The sequence below is a fragment of the Marmota flaviventris genome, chromosome 13 (genome assembly GCF_047511675.1).
Source record: "Marmota flaviventris isolate mMarFla1 chromosome 13, mMarFla1.hap1, whole genome shotgun sequence".
NCBI lineage: Eukaryota > Metazoa > Chordata > Mammalia > Rodentia > Sciuridae > Marmota > Marmota flaviventris.
This window is the reverse complement of record NC_092510.1, coordinates 94648271-94672498: the sequence shown is the minus strand read 5'-3', so window position 1 is coordinate 94672498 and position 24228 is coordinate 94648271. Positions and strand designations below refer to the sequence as shown.

The following is a 24228-nucleotide window of genomic DNA, read 5'->3' as shown; positions in this document are numbered from 1 at the left end:
ATATCTGTGATTCTTTTCAAGGATCCACTAAGCTCCCAAAGTGCTAGGCCACCTTGGGAGTGGCTCTGAGGTGTGACTGATGAGTGTGGCATCCCAGCTTCCTTGCCTCAGTGGGGAGAACTGGAGTTGCCACTCCCACCCCGTGTTCCCCTGGGAACCTGGCTGAGGCTGGCTCTTGTCCTGGGCCACACCCTTCTGGACGTCTCCCCTCTCGGCCCTGCTTCTGCCCCTTTAGCCTCTCTGGAGAACACCTTCAGAGTATGTCCCTTGTCCCTTGCATACAAATCTCTGGTTCCCAAGCCTGCTTCCAGTGACCCAACCAAACCCAAAGGATGGCCAGTGTTTATCCCCAGGGAGGTGAAGTGACTTGCCCACGGCCAGCAGGTGACAACAGTGGGGCCAGGCCAAGGGTCCAGGTTAGAATAAACCCGAGCGTTTCCCATCATGCTCTACTGCTCCTGTCTTGGGTTCCCACAGGGAAACAGAGGCTCGGGTGAGGGGCTTCACAACAGGTCCACGGCAGGGCTGGGAGCAGATGCCTGGCCTTCTGGCCCAGCCCAGGGCTTGCTCTGCAGCTGCCCCCGCTCCCTCAGGATACGACACCCCCCCCCCCCATGGCCAAGATGCCAGCAAGAGTGTCAGGGAAACCTTGGCACGAGGGACTGGCTGGGAAATCAGCCCTCCCGGCTTCTTGGGAAGGGCAGTTCCTGTGGCCCACCTCCCACACGGCTCCCTCCCATCCGCAGCCTCTCTCAGGGCCTGAGGAGGCCAGTGCGCCTGTCTGGCCCAGGCCAGCTATTCCCAAAGTGGAAGTTTTACTCCCACTTTCCCAGGGGTGTTCAAACTCTTTTAAGCCAGGGAATTTTTCTCTGAGGAGAAAAAACAGAAAAGGGGGTGGGCACCCCTGCTGGGAGCCGTGGTAGGGCCCAGAGACCTCTCTGCTCCCTCACAACCTCTCTCTGGCCCTGGGGGGTTGCCCAGCACCCCCAGGCGCTGTGGAGCACAGCTGGAGAGCCCTGCATCAGGGTCCTTTGCTGTGAGATGGGGCAGTAGGGCTGTGGTAAGGAGTGGGGACTCTGTGCTGAGTTGAGCCCAGCTGGGCACACAGCAAGGACTTCTGAACATCAGTGCCACCGTCACTATTCCAGGGGGCAAATGGGCAGCTCCCAGCCTCACTCTGTGCCTTCACGGCCTCTGAAACTAGTTTTGACAAGGGTCTCTCCCGCATATGGTGTCCCTCCTCCTGAGCCTGGCATTTGATACGCCCCTGCCCCCCTCTTCACGCTCAGCACAAGTTTACACTGAGTCACGTACAGAGATGAACAAGATGACTTGAGCCCCCAGCGTCCTCTACAGACAAAGACACAGGCGGTGACACACAGGCACCCAGAACAGGGGACACAGGCAGTGACACATGGATGCCCAGATCACTCATGGTGAGGGGCCGACTTTGTCTGGAGCTGGGTGTGGATTAGGAAAGGCTGCTGGGGAGGCTTTGTTGGAGCCAAGCTCTGACAGAGGAGCCCACATCCGGCTGAAATGTCCCAGAAAGGACATTCCGAGCAAAGGGTACAGCGTGTGCCACGCGCTGGAGGTGAGGAGAGACACAGTGTGCTGCAGCAGGCTGCTCCGAGTGTGTCCTGTGACTAGCGCGGGTTCAAACTGCCCACTACGTCTCTAATAAAATGATTACAGAACACGAGACAGCTTCTTAGAAAGCTTTACAGCCACTTGACAGAGCAGCTGTATATTTGTGGACTCAAGAAAACACTGGCTTACATTTGGCATGTCTGTCTTTGTTTTGGTTCATTTTTCTAATAACTCATTGGTGTTTTACAAAAATATTGTCTTTGACAGATTTTTTTTTATTTTCTTTTTTAAAAGTCAGCCAGGTGTGGTGGTCCATGCCTGTAATCCCAGCGACTTGGGAGGCTGGGGGAGGAGGATTACAAGTACGAGGCCAGCCTCAGCAAATTACCAGGTGCTAGGCAACTTAGTGAGAGCCTGTCTATCAAAAAAAGGGGAGGAGGGGCTGGGGATGTGGCTCAAGCGGTACAGGCGAGGGGCGCTGGGTTCGATCCTCAGCACCACATTAAAAAAAAAATGAAATAAAGATGTTGTGTCCATAAAAAAAAAAACTAAAAAATAAATATTAAAAAATTCTCTCTCTCTCTCTCTCTCTCTCTCTCTCTCTCTCTTTCTTTAAAAGAAGGGGGGGGGAGGAGCTGGGGATGTGGCTCAGTGGTTAAGCACCCCTGGGTTCAAAACAAAAAACAAAAACCAGGTGATCCTTCACTGCAGATAGTTTGAGAAACACTGTATAAGAGGAAGTGACAGGAGGCCAGCAGGGCTGGGGCAGAGAGGGCAGGGAGGCCTCTGTCACATGTACTCCACTGGCCCTGTCCAGAATGGCCTCACTTCTCTGCCTGAGGAACTCCTACACATCCTTCAAGGCCCATCCAAGGTTATCCCCTGCTTGCGGCTCTCTCAGTCCCTGGGACATCCCTGGCCCAGTACTGAACACGCTGCCTTCTTGGGGTCAGTAGCTGTGTCCTGACAAGCCTGGGGACTCCTCAAGGCTAGGCCACGTGTGCCCCATGACCGGAAGGCAAGGAGTAGAGGAGAGGAGGCCACCAACCTGATCTGGAGGGAGTGGCGCAGAGCCCTGCAGGAGGCCAGGTCCCAGCTGGAGCTACCCCCTTGAGGGGAGGAGGGCGATGCAGGCAGGTGCCCAGCTGAGGGCCCCCCGGGATGTTTCAGAGAGCCTCCTGCCAAGGGGGGGCCACACTGAATGGGAGAAGCCAGTACCTTGCCCCTTTCTCCTCCTGGGGTCCAGTGGGTACCCTCGGCACTCACTCCTGCCCTGTGAGCTCAGTGAGGTGGGATCCCCTCGGCCTGCTCTGGCCCCACCTGCTCAGTCAGTCCACCTTCACCCTACTCTCACCCAGCTCTCCAGGGCTGAGTCAAGTCCCCCATGTCTGCAGGGCATGAGAAGGCCTAAGGGACAATGGCCTGGTAGAGAAGGCTCCTGGGTGAGAGAGCTGCCTGTGACCTCTCTTGTGGGCAAGGGGATGCTACAGGGAATTCCCTGCTTCAAATCTTAGTACTGTCACTCTCTTGCTGTGTGATCTTGGGCAAGTCATAACCCCTCTCTGGGCCTCAGAGTCCCTTACAAGTAAAGCTGGCACCATAAGTTCCCTTTTCCAAGGGTTGCGGCAAGGATTAAAGTAGCTAGTGTTCATGAAAAGAGCTTTGTGTGTCTTCATGTCAAGCATCTTTATGATTCAGTTACTGAGACGCCGACTGGAATAGGAATTGAATTTGTCCCTGTAAATGAAGACAAGTCTGTGGCCTGAGTGGCTGAAGTTGCTTGGGAATTTCCAGGAAGACAGTGTGGTTCAGTGACTGTCAAACTGTCAGGAGGCCTAAAATTCACCTTCCCCCTCCAATTTTGTAAATATTTGGCATGCAACATCCATGAAACTGTCAGGTTAGGTGTTATGAAAATAAATCTAAAGGTAAAATTAAAGAAAACATTCTTAGCCAATTGCTGTGAGACAATTTTCTCTTTCTCTTTATTTTTTTTGGGTGGGGGTTACTAGAGATTTACCACTGAGATACATTCCCAGTCCTTTTTATATTTTTGTTTTGACACAGCCTCTCACTAAGTTGCTAAACTTGTGATTCTCCTGCCTCAGCCTCCTGAGCAGCTGAGACACCATGTCCAGCATTGGAGACAAGTTTTCAGGGTCTCTTGCTTTTCTGCACGTCTTGCACACAGAGGAGCTGTCTTTGTTCCCAGCCATCTCGTTGTATAGGAAACAGCTCTGGAAGAAGGTAAGAGCAGAGCATTTCCCTCTAGAAAATTATAAAAGGTTCAGATTTCCTTAACTCAGGGCTCTTCTCTATAACACTGCTCCCTGTGTGTGCTGTGGGTAATCTGCCTCTAACTGCATCACCCCATGGAAACTTGAGCTGGGAAACCAGTGCAAGAAAATATTTGCTGGCCGGATACAGTGGCCAGTAATCCCAGTGGATCCAGAGGCTGAGGCAGGAGGATCACAAATTTGAGGCCAGTCTTACCAATTTAGCAAAGCTCTAAGGAACTTAGGGAGACCTTGTGTCAAAACGAAAACCCAGGGCTGGGATTGTGGCTCAGCGGTAGAGTGCTCGCCTAGCATGGGCAGGACCCCGGTTCGATCTCAGCACCACATAAAAATAAAGGGATTGTGTTGTGTCCATCTACACCTAAAAAATAAATATTAAAAAAAAATGAAAACACAAAAGAATTGGGCTTGTGGCTCAGTGGTAAAGTGCCCCTAGGCTAAATCCTCAGTACTACTAATAATAAAAATAAAAATAAAAAATTGCTGTGAGTAGTAAGATCCTTTGTCTTGGACCCAGGAGGCTTGAGTCTTCTGCCAATGTCTATGAAACTGTCAGGTTAACTTGTTAGCTCACAGGCAGGGTAATCTTGCATGCTTTGTGACACCAAACAGGCAAAACAGACACATGTTTGGAAGGAGTTGAAAAAGATACTTTGAAAAGATGCCAACAATCTGGCCCTTTTCAAGAGAAAAAAGAGAAAAGCCCTTGAAGCACCTGCTCTGGACATAGTAGAACCTCAGTTCCAATCCCAGCCCCATCAGTCTTACTGAGTGCCCTGCTGGGTTTGGTATGAATGGCACAGAGGCATCTGGCTGGCAGTGGGGACTGAGATGTACCCAGAACACACCTATCCTTGGGCCTAGTGGTGGGCCCTCACCCTGGTGCTGGCTCTCCCAGAAATGGGACCTCTCTTGAATCTGCCTATGGGGATGCAGTTTCTAATTCACACAGAAGTGGAGTGTCCCTTATCAGAAATGCTTGGGACCAGAACGTTTTGTATTTGGATTTTGATTTTTTGGGGGGATTTTGTAATATTTGCAAATACACGGCTTGGGGATGGAACCCAAATCTAAACACAAAATTCATTCTGTTTCACAGACACTTTACACATATAGCTGAAGGTAATTTTATATAATATTTTAAATAATTTGTTCAGGAAACAAAGTTTCACGGTATAGAATTTTCCACTTGTGGAATCTCAAAAGTTTCAGGTTGTGGAACATTTCAGATTTTGGATTTTCAGATTAGGGAGGTTCAACCTGTGTAGACAGAGGCTGCCTGTCACTGGGTGACAAGTTACCTAGCTCCTCGAAACCTCCAGTTTTCCAAATCATAAGATGAAGACGATCATCTCACATGTCACAGAATGGTCTAAGCTTTCGGAGAAATGACTTATAAAAGGAGTTTGGCTGAACAGTCGTGGGCAAGAAGTGAGTTCTCCCTGGGGAGCTTCAGTTTCCTGATCTGTGAAATGGGGTGGTAACAGCACTTGCCTCCCAGAAGGTGGTGCGCTGTCACCGAAGGACGCCTGGCACCACCTCCCTGGCCCTTCCACGCCTACCTTGAGGAGCTCAGGTGCCTGCCTTTTGAGTTTCTCCATCTTCCACTCGTTCTCGCAGGGGTTGAGCGAGGAGGGCGGCGCGGTGCAGGAGCAGCGGCAGTCGGTGCCCGAGCTCAGGGTCTCCACGGTGTAGAAGTCCTCCACCCTCGCGCGCCCGCTGCGCACCCGGCTGCACGCGTCCTTGCTCAGCGGTCGCATGATGCACTTGCAACGGCAGTCCGAGCCCTCCGACGTCATCCGCACCTGGTCCAGGTCACCGAACACCTGTGGGGATGAAGGAGTCAGGGGGCTCCGCGCGACGTCAGCCAGTGCCGTGGGGTGAGCAGGATCCAGCCCGGCTGGCCTGATGGGGGGCGGGGGGTAAAGGTGGTGGTGCGGGCGGGGAGGGGGGGGCAGCCCCTGCAGGGAAATAGGGCCCTTATGTGTCTGCGCAGCTGTCACCCAGCAACCTGGGAGGCCAAGGCAGCAGGATTGCAAATTCTGTCTATCTAAGAACCTGGAAGATCTTCCCATCTTGAGGATTGCAAATCTGAGACTTCGGTAATTTAGGCAGACTGTTGCCTTAAAACAAAAAATAAGCTGGGCATGGTTGCGCACACCTGTAATCCCAGTGTCTTGGGAGCCTGAGGCAGGAGGATCTTGAGTTCAAAGCCAGCCTCAGCAACTTAGTGAGGTCCTAAGTAACTCAGTGGGACCCTGTCTCTAAATAAAACGCAAAAAAAGAATGTTAAGCACCCCTGGGTTTCCTCCCTAGTACCAAAAATTTTAAAATAAATAAATAAAAGTGCTGGGGTATAATTCAGGAGTAGAGCCCAACAGGCTTTAATCAATAATGATGATGATGATGATGATGATGATAATAATAATAATAATAATAATAACAACATTGCTATTATTGCTACTATTACTATTAATGGCTGCTATGGAAAAGTCTGGTGGGTCTTCAATAAGTCAAACAGAATTACTATAAGATTTTTTAATTTTTTTGTATTGGGGATGGAACAGAGGAGCATTCTACCACTGAGATATACCCCCCAGATCTTTTTATTTATTATTTTGAGCCAGGGTCTTGTTAAATTGCCCAAGACCTTGCTAAATTGCTGAGGCTGGCCTTGATCCTGTGATCCTCTTGTCTCAGCCTCTGAGGTCATGTGGATTATAGGTGTGTGTCACTGCTCCTGGCTGATGCAATAATTCTTTGTTTGGAAAACAGGTATCCAAAGACCTGTGTGAACATTCATAGCAGCATTATTCAAACAGACACAGAATGAACACAACACACATTCCAGCCACTGAATAGTTAAACAAAATGTGGTATGTAGACACAATTAAATATCACTCAGCCATAAAAAGAAGTGGGGTACTGATTCAGGCTGCAACACAGATGAGCCTTGAAAACATAATGGTAAGTGAAAGAAGCCAGACATGAAAGGTGACATATTGTACAATTCCATTTATATGAAATATCCAGAATAGGCAAATCCAGAAAGACAGAAAGCAGACTAGCAGTTGGAAGGATTCAGAGGGAGAGAGAAATGGGAGTGGCATTTAACAAGATTTCTTTTTGGGGTGATAAAAATTTTCTGGAACTACAGAGTGGTGATGCTCACACAACACTGTGAATGCACCGGTGCACCTCCCACTAAACTATATACTTTTTTTTTTTTTTAAATAGTACTGGGAATTGAACCCAGCATGCTCTACCACTGAGCCACATCCCCAATCCTTTTAAATTTTTATTTTAAGACAGGATCTTGATAAATTGTCAAGGCTGACCTTGACCTTGCAATCCTCCTACCTCAATCTTCCAAGTCACCAGGATTACAAGCCTACATCATCATGCCTAACATAAAATGGTAACTTTTATGTTACTTTTCTAAAATGTAATATTTATGTATTTATGTATTTTATGTGTTTTTTTTCACAATGATAAAGTAGGAAAATCTTTAATTGAGCACTTACTGCATCCTAGGTTTTACAGGCATTATGTCCTTTAATAATACATATGTGAGGGTATCATTACCTCCCAAGTCCTAACCATGTGACCTAATGCTCTTGCTCTAATCTCTCTTCTTACTGCCCTTCCCTTCTGATGGCTTACTCCACTTCAGCCTACGGTCCTTTGCATATGTAATGCTGTCACCCTAAAACCTCATCCCTTTCACATTCCCCTGGTTTGTTCCATTATGCTGCTTATTTCTCTGCTCACGCGTCACCTCCTCTGAGAAACCTCCCCTAACTATTCTTTATGGCCTTATTCAGTCTTTGTTTTTTCATTATGTGACCACCTGAAATATTGTACCTCTATTTGCTTATTTTCTTTCTTTCCTTCTCTTTTATAGGCAACATTAGAGACAGGGTTTGGCTGGGAGTTTGGTTCGGTAGCAGAGTGCCTGTCTAGCAAGTTGGTGGCCCTGAGTCCCATCTCCAGCACCAACAAAAAAAAATATTATTTAAAGATAGGTGCTGTGTCTAGTGCTCTCCTGTACCCCAACCGTGCCTACTTGACCTCTGCTGAGAGTAGGAGCTCCACAAGTACCTGCTGGACAAGCAGGCCACCTTCCATAGAGAAGCCAGAGAGCATCAGGGCAGGTGCCTGGAGCCTGGAGCCCGGGGAGACCGTGGGCAACTCCACCTTTCTGTGCCTAAGTTCCTCATCTGTAACATGGGCTACTGCCTCTGGGGCTGTTATGAAGGTGAGTTCATGCAGCTGTAGGACAGGGCCCAGCATGTCTGAAGTGTGCCTTCTCTACGTACTGTCAGTAACGTAGGTTAAAAAAAACAGGTTCAGCGGAGTGAGTCACAGGCTTGAGGTCACACACCTCTGATGTAGAAGATCTGGTTCCAGAATACAATCCACAAACCCCATACTACTTCTCTTACTGACTCATTCCCCATGTCCTGAGTGACTTGAAATGTGTTACACAACCTTGCTGAGCCTTGTTCCTTCCCGTGGTAAAAATGGAGGATTCTCCATAGCCAGCTTCCTCATGGTGGGGATCAAACCAGATGACATCAGCCCTTCCCTTTTCTTTCTTTCTTTTTTTTTTTAATATTTAAGTTTTAGCTTTAGGTGGACACAATATCTTTATTTTATTTTTATGGGGTGCTGAGGATCGAACCCAGTGCCTCACGCATGCCAGGAGAGTGCGCTACTACTTGAGCCAAGTCCCCAGCCCCAGCCCTTCCCTTTTCTTTCAGCCCCCTCCTGGGGGGACACACTGAACACACCGTCCAGGTGTGCTGCTCACTGTTCACTGGGGGCAGCAGGGCTTTGTGCCCGTGGGAGTCAGCCTAGGGCGTCCCGCAGCCTGCCTTGCCCTGACACACCTCTGGGCCCTGGGCCCCTGGGCAGCCTCCCCCCTAGCTGGCCCAGCTGCCCACACTGGGCTCTGGGACCTTGACCATTATTCATGGCTCAGTCAACAAACTTTGCTGGCCTTGGGGCTGCTTGGCTTTTCCCGAAGGCCCCCAGGACTCAAGTGAGCTTGTGGCTCCCTCGGGCTTTCTGCCAAGCCCAGGGCTGTGGGTGTCCCGGGCCCTTCTGGGAGGGCCTTGGGTACCCCACTTTTGCTCAGTCATCTATCTGAGCCCCTGGTCTCTGCCAGGCCCTGGGTGCTAGCTAGGGGTACAGAAGAAAGAGATTGAGGCATCCTCTCGACCTTCGCAGCCTTGGAGAAGTGTCTGGGTGAACTCTGAGAGCAGACAACTCAGAGGAGGGCCCCTTTGGAGGACGTCTCTCAGGGGGACAAGGGCATTCTGGGAAGTCAATCAGACAAGTGAAAACACCCAAGGGCTTGGCTCTCCGGGGGCCTAGAGGTGGCTCACTCTGGCTTGTGTCTTTGGGGGCCAGGGTGGCAGGAGGTGAGGCTGGTGCGAGTGGCAGAGCCCAGTTCTTGGAGGGTCCTACGCTGGCTGAGGATCTTGGCATTTTTCTGGAAACACTAGGGAGCCTCGGAAGGATTTTAAACAGCAGAGAACCCAGATCAGATCCACACCACAGGAAGCTCACTCAGGCTGCTGCCGGGACAGATGGCAGATATGCGCAGCAAGCTCAGGACACGCAGCATCCCAGCCGGCATTTCTGGAGCACTCCTTCAGCATTGGGGCAGTGGTAGAACACAGTCATGGGCCACCTACAGCTGTGTGCTCTTGGAGGGATTACTTAATATCTCTGGGCCTTCATTTCCTCATCTGTAAAATGGGGGTGTTACTAGTGCTTACCCAACAAAGGTCTGTGTGAGGACTGAGATGGAGTCCCAGAGCACACAGGGTATCACCTATACTGCAGCTGTCATTCTCACTGTCAGTAGTCCTATCGGGCGTTGGCTGTTCATTTCTCTGTGGGAGTGGCAGATATTCTCTCTTTCTTTCTTTCTTCTATTTTTAGCAGCATCCTACAGGCAAGGAGACAGTTCTGGAGCCATCAAATGAGAGGATGAGCCCTTGTTGTGTGGACTTCCCTGCTCTCTGCAGCTATGCAGGAGGAGGGGAGAGTGGGAGCTGAGGAGGGTGGGGAGGGGTGGAAGGAGTGTGTCCTGGCCACTGTGGGTCAAGTCTCTCCTGCCTGTGAACACTGACAGTGAGACTTGGGAGCCTGTGGATTCTCTAGGCTTCTGGGAGTGCCCTAACCCTGCCTTTTCTTGCCAGTCCCAAGATGGGGTCAAGAGCCCAGTAGGGCCAGGCTCAGTGACACATGCCTGTCATCCCAGCAACTCAGCTGAGGCTGAGGCAGGAGGATCCTGAGTTCAAGGTCAGCCTCAGGAACTTAGTGAGGCTCTAAGCAACTTGGCAAGACCCTGTCTCTAAATAAAATATAAAAATGGGCTGGGGACGTGGTTCAGTGCTTAAGTGCTCCTGGGTTCAATCCCGGGTCCTAAAACAAGACCAGCAGATAAATGTGGTTGTGTGCTGTGTGGTCAGGCCAGAGAGGCCTCCCCAGGACCCGCCTACCCAACACCCACCCCACCAGCAGCAGCCTCCACATTAGGCTGCTACATTCCTTCCCTCCCCAGATGAGCTGCTATGTCCTGCTGGGGGCGGCCAAGGCCCTGACACAGGCCAGGAGTTGGAAGAGGTCCTCTGCTCCCAGCCCTGGCGGCCAGGAGTCCAGGCACATCCCGCGAAACTGAACTGGGGACAGCATAGTGCCATTTTTAAGTTGGGGAGTCTGAAAACCATTGGTGCACCCAGAGCAGCGGGCAGGGATCTGGCACAGAATAACTTCTCTGAAAGGTACCTGCTTTGGCCGCTGAAAACCCTCCCTCATCTTCACCCATCGTTTTCTATCCCTCTTTTTAAAAAATATTTTTTAGTTGTCAATAGATCTTTTATTTTATTTATTATTTATTTATATGTGGTGCTGAGGCTGGAACCCAGGGCCTCACACATGCTACGTAAGCGCTGTTATCATGAGCCCCAGCCCAGCCCTTTCTATCCCTCTCTGCTATCACCACAACCCCATCTTAGGAATAGAGAAGCTGAGTGTCAGAGAAGACTAGGGGCTTGCCCAGGGTTGCACAGCACAACCAGGCTCCAAAATCTGGTTTACATGTCGTCCCTCCCAGGACCACCCACAGTCACCAGACAAGGGCTTCTCCCCAGCAACTGAGCTGGGACAGATGGGTCTGCAGAGCAAGGGGCCCTGGGGGGAATAGGGGCTAGGGCTTCCCTGGGCCTGACCCACCCTGCCTTGGCAGGAAGACAGGAAGTTGCAGCCAGGTAGGAAGTTCCTGCCTCAGTCGCCCTCCTCCTGTAGCCGTGCTCTGTGCTGCTGCCAAAGCCCCTAGGCGGTTTTTATGCTGAAAAATGTCCAAGGAAATCTCACAACGAGATGGCAAGAGGGTGTACTTGAGATTTTTCTGAAGAAGAGATGTATAAATCTGACCAGAGTGGGAAGGGAGGGTTCAAGCTGTGGAATGTTCTAGCAGTAGGGGAACAGGCTCGAATGCTGTCATGTTGAGGTTGGGGCTGCCCTTGGCTCTTAGAGCAGCCCAGCCGGGTGAGACAGTTTCCACGCAAAGCCTCCCCCTGGAGCCCACTGTCACTGGACACCTCTCCTGGATCCCAGAGGCACAGAAAACTTGATCCATCCAAGACCAACATCCATCCAGCCTTCTTCTCCCAAACCTGTGCCCACCTACCTTCCTGCCCAACCTGGATTTCTGGATTTCTTTTGTTCCCTACATGACCTGTCAGTCACCATGTTCTTCAGGGTCTTCACCCTAAGTGTCTCCTACCTCTGTCTACTCCAGGGACACAGCCCTAAGTCAGGCCACATGAATGTTGTCTGGACAACCAATAGGGGAGCTTCTTCTCAGTTCATCTTCCAACGCTCTTCTTTGATGATCAGTGTTACTCTTTTGCTCCACAAACCTCTGTAGCTCCCTATCACCCCCACAAGTTCTAAACAGTGGGTCATGCCTCAGAATGACTTGGGGTGCACTTGGAAAATGCAGATGTCTTGACCCTACTTGCCACCCCCTGATTCAGACTTTTTCAGGCTCCCTAGGCCATTTGGATGAGAACTAAATGCCAAGAATCTTGAAGCTCTAGGAATCTCCAAACTCTCACGTTCCCTCTGTTGATACCCAAGCAGCCCCAGTTGACTCTGTTTAGGGCTCAAGTCCATCGGATATGAAGGGTCCGTGAGCGCCTCAGCAGATTGTGCATGATTGTGAATGTAAGCGCTGGGCACAGGGTTTTCGACACGGAATACTCCTCAGGGCTTTGTTCTTGTGTCCCAGTCAGTCAGGGTGTTGGGTAAGACCTTCCCTGCAGAGCCCCGGTGGGGACTGGCCTCATGCATTGGAAACAGGAGGAAGACTCCCTCACTCAGCCGCTCTCCCAGCTCAGGAGCCTGCTTCCAATTACACCCACAGGCGGAAACTCTGGGAGCAGACAAGAAGCAACACCTAAGCCCCTGGGACGGGCCTGGAACATCTGACCCAGCCTGGGACATCACAGCTTGCCTGCTCCAGCCCCTCCTGCTCCCCTGGTCTGGCTCCCACAGCCCTTGGCCTTCGCTCTGCCTCCAGGATCCTGGACAGAGGGATGAACAGACACTCTCTAATGCATGCAGGAAGTAAGGTGCAGTACCCCTTCTGCAGATGTGAAAGCTGAGGTAAAAAGGGGAATTCTCAGCCCTATCCAAGCAGGTTCCCTGGGGTCTTTGGTGCCATTACTGGGTGTCGTGTGGTTACCTGTCCTTCCATCCCAATCTCCAAGCTGGGCAGCCCTTCAGAAATGCTGGGGAAGCAGTGAACTCCCTTTCCTACTCCCAGGCTAGACAAAGCACTTCCTTAGATGGAAACTCCGAATTCTATTTAGGACACACATTGCTATAAATGTGAAATTAAAACACAGTGAGCAAGAAGCTGGCAGAGGAGATACCGACAGAGTTCCTTGGTGATTCCTGGGAGTGAGTTGTCCCTGCATCCCTAAAGGTTCTGGACAGGAGGGGAGACTGGACCTCCTGATCAGGAATTCTGCCTGAAGAGAGGTCAATTTAACCCTTTAGAGTGCTAATCCACTTCAAGGTCCAAGCTGGGCTCCCCACCAACCGGGGGGAAAATAGGACAGGCTCAGAGAGGAAGGAGGGGCTATTATGGGGGAAGCGGTGGTGATAATGAAAACAGCTCTCTCAGAGCCTGCAGGAGTCTGGCCAGGCTAAGGAATGCAGAGTACATTCACCCATCACTTGATTTTTATTTTTCCCAGCTGGCTGAAGTGGCACATGGGTGGGAAGTGTCTGGGGGAGGGCTGTGCTGGGTCCCCCAGCTGCTTCATCCTCCCAACTCTTGGATGTGCCTCCCCACCCCACCAGCCCTGGCTTGCCCTAGGACAACTAAACACTCCCCCCCCCCAACCTAGCAAGTGTTTGGCTGACTCACTACATAAACAGGGTGTTGGGTTTTCTTTGTCTTTGCTTTGTTTTGGATGTGAGCCCTCCCTACAAACTACAGCCCTCTGCATAGCTCAGAGAATGCCCTCCCAGTCAAAGATCAGAGAAGCAAGAGGTGACAAAGCACTGATCAGGTTATTTGGGATTTTCTGTTCTTGTTCTCTTACCTGAGCTCTCCTACTTGAGTCATAAAGGGCCTCAGATGGAAAAGAAGTGGGGGGGGGTGTTGTTTTTCAGATGGGGGAAATGAAACCCAGAGATAGGCAGTGATTTGTCCAAGGTTACACAGCAAAAGAAAAGCTTCTGCCTTTTACCTGCCTATGGGCAGAGCAGATCCACTTCCACTAGGAAAGAGGCTGGAATGACATTCAGAGAAGTCACTCTAGCCTTCATGTCCTGTGAACAGGGCCCTAAGGATCTCTTTTTCTTTTAGGCTCATCTTCATCAGGTCATTTTCAAAACACCCTTAAGGGAGCCCTGCTCTCACTGACTCTAAGTGCTTTCTCTCTGTACATTCTGGATCTCCCACCCCCTTTTGGGATCCCTATGATAAGATTCCATAATTACAGAATCATTTATTGAGCACCTACTAGGTTCCAGTTGTGCTGCTAAGCATTTTACAGGTATAATCTCATGGAATCTAGAGATCATCAACAGCAGGGAGTGGGTACTATTTTTCTTCCCGTGTTTACAGGTGAAGAAATGGGGACTCAGAGAGATAAAGGCACCAGCTGAGAGAAGGTATGCGATTTAAATTCAGGTGTGCCTGACACGGGAGCAGGGAATAGTTTAGGTCACTTCTGGAGATGCCTCATCCTCCAGAGAGTGCAACTGACTCCTGGCAACAAACAGCATCAGGGCCAGGCCAGTGGAAAGCCCAGATGTGTTCACTGGGAAGGATTCTGGGTCCCTATCCCCGGCCAGAGAGCCTTGACTTAGCGCCCACCACAAACTTGAGGGTTGCTGGGTAACAGTTGCCCTGGGGTCTGCCCCCACGTGGTCAGCCTCCCGTGGAAACCCGGGGCCAGTTTCCGCGCTGTCCCTTCCCAGAGCTCCTGGGAATGCCCCCCTTGGTTCTGGATTTCAGCGCTGACTTCCTCCACACATCCAATTGGGTATCAGCACCCCTTCCTTAGGCTCCGGGTCCCAAGCACCCCATCCTCTCCAGCGCTTCTTCCCGCACATGATCCTCTCCCAAGGTCCTCGCTCCCATAGCTTCCTTGCTAAATCCCAGGTCAGATCTCCCCTTTTCTGGGTCCTCAACACCCTGCGGGTTGCACCCTCCTTGGCCGGCACCCCCAGCACCACGCTCCTCGCACGGAACCTCTCCCAACTGCGGCAGGTCGGAGGGGCGCGCATACCTTACTGTTGGCAAGCACCGGGTCAGCCCGCAGCAGAAGCAGCAACAGCGGCAGCAGGAGCAGGGCCATCGGCCGGGGCAGGAGGGCGGCCGCGGCCATGGCACCCAGGCACCGCGGCCGGGAGCGGACGCTGGGAAGCTCGGACAGCACAGCAAGCTCCGCTGCGCAGCCGGCTCTGCCGCCCCGCGCGCCGCGCTCTGCTCCAGCTCCCCGCCCCGAACCCCCTCGGCTCCGCTGGGGCGGAGCTAAGGCGGAGGGGTTCCCGCCCCGCCCGCGCGGGGCCTCCCTGCCATCCCGTGGCTTTCCAAAGGGCATCCCTACCAGGACGCAAACAAGAGTCCGGTTCCGAGCCCGCAGGAGAGCGAGGCCAGAAAGGGGAGTCCCATACAGGTCGAGGTCCTATTCTGTGAGATGAAGGACCTTGGAAGTGTCCCTTAACCAATTTGAGCGTCAGTTTCCCCGAGGTAAAATGGAGAAAATCGCCCTTCTGGAGGGGCTGTGAAGTTCCAAAGAACGATGTTCCCAGCAGATGAGCCCTTGCGCTCTCTCAAGCCATCCCCCTTCTGTCCCCGGGACCCTGCTGACTCTAGTCTTCTCAAGTCTCAGCCCCTTCCCTCTCCGACCCTCCCGTGGGCTCCGAAACTCCAGCCCCAACTACCTTTTAAACTCCCCCTCTTCTTCCTGTCCCCCCAGAACAGTCCGGGGGCAGCCCAAGTCTCAGAATCCCCGCTTATCTTCTCGCCCTGGGGGTCTTCAGTCTCAATTCTTCACCAAGATGCCTTGTTGCGTCCCTGTAACCAAATCCTCTCCATCCTTCCTAAACCGACACCCAAGTCACACCTTCCTGAACCTCGCCCTGGTTTGTCTTTGGTTTTCCTTATTTCATAGGGGACTCCTTCCCGGTCTTTTGAAAGCCCTTCCTCCCCTGAACACCCCCTTGGGCCTGAAGCCCCTCCCTCTTCCTTCTCTACCAAGTCAGTGTACTTGTCACTCTCCTGGGCTCAAGACAGATTGGCTGTGTGCTTACCTGGCCTTGTAAACTTCTGTTGCACTAAAAGGAACATTTACTTGTGCCCTAGATGCTGCCACCGCCCCAGCTCCCGGCTTCCCACCATCTTCATTTTCTCTTCACTCCATGGAACTGCCTTTCTGGTTTGACATAAGTTTCCCTTGTAGGAAATAGGTCATTAATGTGCACACTTTCATTGTTTCCAAGAGTAGCTGACTCAGCCATTCTCAAAGTGAGGTTTCCTGGCCAACAGTCTCAAGTGTCACTTGGGAACTTGTCAGAAATGAAGATTCTCAGGTCTAAGCCCAGCTACTGAATCAGAAAAAGGTTCAGCAGCCCAGCAACAGATGTATTCAAAAGTTCTTCAGGGCTTGAGGACCAATGACCTAGCACAAACAGGTTCTCAGTGACTCTCAGCCGACTTAAGGAATCACATGTAGGCTATGTAGAGTTATATGCCTCTAAACTGGGCAACTCGGGAGGCTGAGGCAGAAGGACTGCAATTCAAGACCAGCCTCAGCAATTTAGTGAAACCCTGTCTCAAGAAAAACAAATAAAACCCAGACACTAGTATTGCTGTATGTATAAACGTGGCTGTATAACCAATGTGAACCTGCAATCTGTACACGTGGAAAAATAAGAATTCATACCCCATTTGAATCAAATGTATGATATGTCAAGATCATTGTATTGTCTTGAGCAACTAATAAAAAAAATAGCTGGGGGGCTGGGGATGTGGTTCAAGTGGTAGCGCGTTTGCCTGGCATGCGCAGGGCGCTGGGTTCGATCCTCAGCACCATATACAAATAAAATAAAGATGTTGTGTTTACCGAAAACTAAAAATAAATAAATAAATAAATAAAAACCCTAAACCCCAATAAGTGGTAAAACCATAAAAAAAAAAAAAAAAACCCAAAACGATCTGGGGATGTAGCTCAGTGGAAAAGTGCCCCTGAGTTCAGTACAGAAAAAGAAAAAATCACATACAGGAGGCATTCAGTACAATTTTCAGTACAATTAAGGATCTTTTATAACTAGAGATCTCCTTCATAGGGAGGTGTCAAAATCAGGCTTAATGTGAAAAATAAATATTGTGTTTTTATGTACTCAGATGATCTCTGAAAGGGCACACAATATATTCATATGGTGGTTATCTCCAAGGAGTGGGGATCTGGTTGGCAAGAACTGGAGTCAGGAGAATTTCTGTTGAAGACCTTTTTTTTTTTTTTTTTGTGCATTCTGTGGATTTTGCAACTTGCTCCCTACCTATTAAAAAACCAAAAACCAAAAAGACAAAGCGTACTTAAATGTAGCCAGGCAAAGGTTCTCTTTCTCCCAAATGCAGCCTGGTTGCCTGGATTTCTAGGAGAGTAGTAGGTTGGCTAGTCTGCTGTCACTAGGAGTTCTGCCCCCTACTGGCCATTGTCCCACACAACCTGATGGTAATCTGGGGTGTCCCTCTTCTTGTTCCAAAACCATGGAATCTTCCACTTCCTTAAATGTGCCAAGCTCTGACTTACCTTTGGGAACTTTTGCTTGTGCTGTTTCTTCAACTGGATATCTTTCTCTCCACCCAGTCTGACACACTCCTACTCATTCTCTTCACCTTATTTGAATGCTCCTTATCCCAGAAAGCCACCACCAACTATAGTGAGCCCTGTTGTACATTCCCCCAGGATCTGGAACTTCTGAGTTCTCAATTGTAAGACTTTCATGCCATTGTGGGTTTGAGTGATTTCCTGATTTGATTAGTGTATGTCTGCCTCCTCCACCATAGGATAAGTTCCCCCTAAAGACGCTGATGCCTGCCTTGTTCTTTTCTGTATCCTTTTCTGGTCCTGTTTGTTTGTCTGCTTCTGGCCTCAGGACCATTCCCCATCAGATCTATCCTTATTCTTTCTTTCCTTACCAGCTCTTCTGTCTTCAGTACTACAGGTGCTGGGGGGAAATCTTTTTCATCTTTCTGAGTCTATGTATACATTCCCCTTGCTTTTCTCAGTGCTGTGGTATTTTGATTCTTCCTAGAAGCATTTTCAGTATCTGGGACTTGGGATCACTTTCTAAATAACATTAGTAACAGGTTCCATTTATTAAGACAGACCTTACATTGCTTTGTATATTTATTTTGATTCCTTTCATCCAGCCAGCAATTGGGGTTACAATGATGAGATAATAAAGAGCTTTGAGTAGTCAGGAGGATCTGGGAAGGCTTTTGGGAGGTTCAGAAGCCTGTGATAGATGGGAAAATTCTGATATATTTTAGAAGGCAGAGCTGAGGGAATAGCGCAGAGGATCCATCTCTTCTGTTTCTTCTTTCCCCCAATGCTACAGAATCTCCTCTCCTTGTAGGAGAGGCCAGCATTGCTCCCTGCCCTTGGGGGAGCTCAGAAATGGTGGTGAGGAAGCCATCACTGAGACCATTTCTTACAGTCTGCACAGAGTTCAACAGACCCTTGCGGTAATATAGAGGAGAACTAGTTGTTCCTTGGTTGGAAGTATTAAGGAAGGTGCCACTGAAGAAGTATTTTAACAACCTATAAAGATGAAAAAGCATTGGGAGTGGGATGGGTGAAATCAGCATTCCAGCTTTCTGACCAGCTGGGGTTGGAATCTTACCTCTAGGGGATTTCATCAGTGTATGATAAGGGCAATAACTAGGCTACCTCCTTGAGAGACCCTGAGGTTTAGGCAACAAAATGTTAATGTAAATCTCTCAGAACAGTAGTCAACACAGATAAAGGATAAAGAATGAAGCACAATGTTGGTAACCCCCCAAGTACTAGGAAAGCGTTGCAAAACTTGCGTAGCAGGTGAGGGAAGGGGTGCGATAAGAAATGTAGACGGGGTCAGAACAGGAAGGAATGCAAACGCCAGGACAAGGATTTAAACGTAAGGAATCACACAGAGGAGCTAAAGAACTGGCGGGGCGATGGAGTGGAGGGAAGGGGAGGGAAGCCAAGGGGAGGGCGGGAAATGAGCCGCCAGTGAGGAAGCTGCGGCACAATCCAGCAGAGAGGCGGGGGAAGCACCAGTATTCTTGTTCTTTGTCCTCAAGCAGGCCAGGTAGGGCTCAGACCCTGGTCAGTAGCTGCAAAGAGTACTTTCCTGAGGGCGTCGCTGAAAGACAGCCTAGCAGGCCCAGAGGCCGGTGGCCGCGCGCCACCTGGTGGCCCTTGGAGGTGTGCTCCGGTGGGAGCAGCGGAGAAAATCCAGGATTATGCTCTCAGGAAAATTCAGAATCTTGGGCCGGGTGTGTGTGGGGATTTTTCACCCGGACCCCATGCCTAGTCCAACCTCATTTCACAGGGAATCTGAGCAGAGGGAAAGGAGCTTGTCCTCCGGGCAAGGGGCCACTCAAATGGAGGGCTGCAAGACATCTGGAGTTAAAAGCCTAACGTTTTCTTTAATGGTAATCAATGTCCCCGAGCTTAGTTTGTCCATCTGTTCTACGGGCAGGGGGAAAATGAAAGAAGAGGATGAGAAACTTTACTCTTTCCCGCCCACCCGGAGGTAAAAAGCTTTAAACACTACCCCGGAAAGCAGAGTTGTATAGATTCATTTGCATACGAACGCAGTCACCCCGAGTTAAACTCCGGCCCTTTAATCTTCGGTCCAATTTGTCCCACAGCGGAGGAGGAAGACCTTAGTGAATACCTCCAGGCCCCGCCTCCTCGGGGCCCCGCCCACAGGGCTGGGCTTCGTTGCACGTGCTCACCCGGCTTCTTTTCGATCCACCTCCTTGGGAAGACTCATTGATGGGGTAGGGGGATAAGTGGAGTCGTCGAGCGCTTCGATCACGGATATGTCATAATAAAGAGAAGACCCTGAAACAACCGTTTACTCAGTATTTATCAGAAGTTTTACCAGGTTTCGTGTTATCGACAAGCCTTGGATTCCTTTTTTCACGGCTGCTTACTCTTCTTCGTACCCATTCAGTTGGTGAGGTCCTGCGTGGCCGGCCTCTCCAGAAGGACTTCACTTCCCAGCGTGCCCCGCGGGGCCGTGCGTGGCAGCGGCGCGTGACGTCAGGGGAAGGAGCTGGCCAGTGCTGAGGGGGCGCGGCGCGGAGGGGCGCGGAGGGGCGCGGAGCCGGGTGGCTCGGGGCCCAGAGAGCGCCGCGGCCGGTAGCCAGCCGGCTCCTGACAGCCCCCCTCCCCCCGGTGGACGACGACGACGACGACGAGTGCGCCGGTCATGGCGGAACAGCGAACCCAGCGCGGTCCCTGAGCACCTCCGCATGGAGCGGGACGAACGGCCGCCTAGCGGAGGGGGAGGCGGCGGGGGCTCGGCGGGGTTCCTAGAGCCGCCAGCCGCGCTCCCTCCGCCGCCGCGCAACGGTGGGTGAGGGGCCTGCGGAGCCCTGGCCGGGCGAGGGCCGGCCTCCTCCCGCTCTTCCAGGGAGTCCTCTCTTCTCGGCCGACTTTAGCTCTGGGAAGCCGCAGCGGCTCCTCAGCGTGGACCTTCACCCCGGTCTTCAGCGCGGACCCTTCCTCCTCCTGGGTCTCTCTCGCTGCAGACCCTCCCCTTCCCTTCCCGCTGCCCTCCGCGCGGCCTTCCCCCTGCCCGGTTCCCTGGGCACCGAGCTCCACTTCCCCCTCCCGGTGGTGTTCCCTCAGCACAGGCCTCCCCTCCCCCCCCCCGACCCCTCTGTGCCAATCCTTCCTGCTATCCCCGGGCCCCCACGCGGGTTCCTCTCCCCTACCCCTGCGTCCCCTCCGGCGGACCTCACTCCCTACGCTTGCGGCCCGTTCGTGGGGGCATCCGCCTTCTCCGGGTTCCCAGAGTCCTTCCTCCAACTAGGGGTCTCTCACGCGGGTTCCTCCTGGCCCTGCAGACCCGACGCCACACCCTGGTTCCCCCACCTTCCTGGAGCCTTTTCCATGCCACAGCCCCGCGCTTCCCTTCTTAATACCGCGAGCCCCTACACCCCCACCCTGCGCGGAGCCCCTGTTGATTGGTATCCTCATCGTTTCCTTTTTCGGACCTCTTGGTGCCTGTTACTGCCTCGGCCTCACCTTCCCAGTCGGCCGCAGTCTCCTGCCTGCCTCCGTCCCTGCTCAGCCTCTTTAGCTAAACCGCCACTTTCTGCTGGCTCAGGTCTAGCCCGGCTGGGGGCCTGGGACACCTGCCTCTTCCTGGCGTCTGCCGGCGCGTCCCGGCCCGCACTTGCCCAGCCTAGTTCTCTTTCCTGGCTCGATCCAGGTCCTCGGGCGCTAAGAATTCCTCACCTGGCCGGACTCCTCCTGCCAACCTCCCCCTGCCCCCCGGTCCTGGTGTCCTCAGGTTCCTGGGGGCTCCCCTCCTGCAGGGTTTTTTATTTGTATCTGTTTGATATTTTCCCCCCTCGGTGTTTGCGGCGGAATGTTTTTATTGGTAACGTGTAAGGAGCTTTTGTGAGGTCGTAAAAGGTGAACTTTTGAACTTGGAAAGCGCCCTGGAGCAATTAGCGCAGGCGATAGCCCCGGGAGGCCTGCATTACAAAGGGTGCTCGAACCGGCCGGCAAACGCTCCGGCAGCAAACCCGATTTATTTATTTATTTGCCCTGCCTTCCACCTTTCACATCTCCTCATTTCCGAATAAAGGGCAGGCTCTCCGAGATCCGTGCCTCCTCCCCTCTCTGCGCCATAAACTCGCAATTCTCTGAAAGATCTGGGACCGAACAGTGTCTAACAAGTAACAGATTTCAAATTGAATACAAACACCCGGGACAGTTAGGAGGCACTAAAAATTAATTGCTTCGACAAGAAGTTTCTCAATCAGGACAGTAACTTGGCAGGTGCGAAGAAAGTAACCTGGAAATAGGTCACTTGGCTAAGCGCTCATTTGTTGGATGAGTGAAGAGCTACACAAGGGAGAAATCTTGGGTTGGATCTGTGCCTTCATAGGTTTATTAACTCATCAAACGTTTATTGTTAATTCAATAGTCTAGTTTTTTTTTTTTAAACCATTTAAAGGAAAAGTGTTTAGAAGAGAGCCTGGTTAACTTGATGTTGCTGATCAAATAGTGATATTCAGAGCTCTTGTTCTTTTGAAAGATGTGTATGATGTGTGGTGTCTAGGTGGCTGGCTATCCCATGAAGTGTCTTTGGAGACTAATTTCTGAATGTGAACATGTTTGAAATCAATAAAACCCCATGTCACAAAAGAGAAGCCTGGAATCCAGTTAGGGTCTAATGGGAAAGTATCATTGAAACAAAGGATTTCCTTAATGCGTTTGAGTTTTAAAGCTGGTTTGTATGGAGTTTTGGTTTGGTATTAATTTGTGAATATTGTAAGTCCTAGTTTAAAATTTGCTGTGCTTAGTTTTTAAACCCAAGCACCGCAGCTATTGTATGGCCCACATACTAGTGAGGATGTTTCCTTAATGTCTTCCTATGTGTGAATACTTCCTGTGCCACCTGTGCATATAATGTAGATGACAGATTTTACTGCAGACATTACTTTCAGTTCTACTTGAGAATATTGTTGTAAGGGAAGCTAAAGAACTGCATTTGTTATTAATTATTCATTAGTACATTTTAAAGAACTAAATGGTAATTTTAACTCTTAATCAGATTTCTCATTCATAGTCTCATTTCCTGAATTGGTCAGCAGCATTTAAAAGGATGTTATTGAGTAATCTATTTCTGCTAAGGTGGTTTTAATATTTCACATCAGTCCAAGTTAGTAATACAAATATTTTCTTTTTGTTGGAAACACGATGGGAGCTTCTAGCTTGATGGGCTTAAAAGAAAATATATAAATAAAATGGGGTTGTGGGTTTTTTGTTGTTTAAAATTAACGTATACTGTTTTACAATTCATGTTTATTAGTACTCAGGAACTTAAAATGTTCAAAGAAGAATTGCCCAGAAAAAAAAAATCAAATATAGTTTGCCTTTGGAATAGTGGGCATATTTCTTTTTCTTTTTTCTTTTTGCTTTCTAATTACTACTTTCCTCCAACAACAAACAAAACTGTTCAATCTCTAAGCGCACGCACACACCACACACACACACACACACACACACACACACAAAGAACTCCTGACTTTTTATCACAGTGACAGATTTCCATTTTGTATGAAGTGGTTGCAAGAGATAGCTATTTAGATAGGAGGTCTTTGGTCTGTGCCATGAAGAAATAAACTGGAGGTGGAATTTTAAAAATGTTTTCCTGCCGGAAACACCACAGATGCTGAATTTACAGTCCTTTAATTTTTTTTTTTTTTTTTTTTAATTCTATCAGAAAAGAGTGGTTAGCCTTTTGATATACCATCACCCTTGCAGGAATTCCTTGTGCTGACAATGCTGTTTTCAGTTGTTGCTTGTAGGTTTTCATAACAAACATGAACTCAGTGATAATAGAGGTTTTTGCTCCCTTTTGGGATTTCCAAGGCATATGAATGATTTGATGAGGCATATGCTGAATGTTATATTTACTCGTTTTGAGAGTAAATTTTTAAATATTTAAAGCAAAAGAAAGTTATAAGGCATTACAAGTAATTAAAAGCACATTTTTATATAATTACACTTTATAGGAAATTGGGAGTTCACTAAATAGTATGATGCCTTTTTCCTGCGTACTATGCCAACTAAATGCTTATCCCTGAAATTAAATATTTTCCATGACAATTTAACTTTTCCGTTCTGTTACTTTAAAATTTAATTGAGTTGACTCAAAATTTCTGCTTTTGTTAAATCAGTATGCTTATACCTACAGTACACAGATTTCTTTTATTAGTAGTAGGTTCTGTGACCACAATAAAAAACACCCAAAGGCAACAATAAACAAATCCACTTGTAATTTTGGGCAGCTGATGTGGGAGATAACATTTCCAATCTGATGTACAATTTGCCATTTTTTTTCCTGAGCATTTCTGACTCTCATATATCTCAGAATATGATCATGACATGCTTCCTAACCCATAATTCATTCTGAATTCTCTAACAAAAAGGTGTATGCATGGGATGTGTTAGCATGTAAAAATGAGTTAAATGGGGGAGTTAATGAAAAAAACTGCTGGCAAATTTCCAAAAGTCTGCCTGTATCATGCATTTCTGTGTTTCATCCACCATTTCTTGGTTTCTCATTTCTTTGTTTTTTTCCTTCTCACTTATGGGGCAAAGATAGAAAATAGACTTTTAGATTAAAATTGATTATAGGTGGACATGGTGCCACTGTAATCCCAGCAACTCAGGAGGCAGTTTCTTTTTGGAGATGGAAAATTTGAGGCCAGCCTCCTACGTTGTCTCAAAAAAGATAAAGGGCTGGGAATGTAGCTCTGTGGTAGAGTGTCCCTGGGTTCTATCCCCAATAACTAAATAAATAAATACTGATTATAGCATAACAGAGGATGGTAGATTGAAATGACAACTGCTACTTGATAAAAGGGATATTTCCCATACCATTTCTTGTGCAGATTTAAATTGCTAATGATGCTTCCCATGATTTGTTGTATTAGAAAAACTGGTTCGCTAATGAATTGTGTTCAGATGGCAACTTCTAGCTTCAAAATTTCACCATG

General features: G+C 49.6%; 2 protein-coding genes across 6 annotated transcripts in view; one reads left to right on the top strand and one right to left on the bottom strand.

Annotated features, from left to right (window-relative positions):
- The window catches only part of Olfml2a (olfactomedin like 2A), a 32301-nt gene extending 16487 nt beyond the window's left edge, over positions 1–15814 (bottom strand). The window contains exons 1-2 of one of the 2 annotated variants that reach the window (XM_071600943.1): positions 15741–15814; positions 5450–5713 (exon numbers count right to left, since the gene is read on the bottom strand). In XM_071600943.1, the coding sequence (XP_071457044.1) occupies positions 5450–5686 (237 nt within the window). In that variant the 5' untranslated portion in view covers positions 5687–5713; positions 15741–15814. Of the gene's footprint in view, positions 1–5449; positions 5714–14713; positions 14909–15740 lie in introns of those variants that run through there. The other variant, XM_027945522.2, reaches the window with a different exon arrangement.
- Positions 15815–19763: 3949 nt separating this feature from the next.
- Nr6a1 (nuclear receptor subfamily 6 group A member 1) overlaps positions 19764–24228 on the top strand; it is a 212088-nt gene continuing 207623 nt past the window's right edge. For all 4 annotated transcript variants that reach the window (XM_027944449.2, XM_027944442.2, XM_071600940.1 and 1 more), the window contains exon 1: positions 19764–20059. In XM_027944449.2, coding sequence (XP_027800250.1) covers positions 19960–20059 — 100 coding nt within the window. In that variant the 5' untranslated portion in view covers positions 19764–19959. The remainder of the gene's footprint in view (positions 20060–24228) is intronic.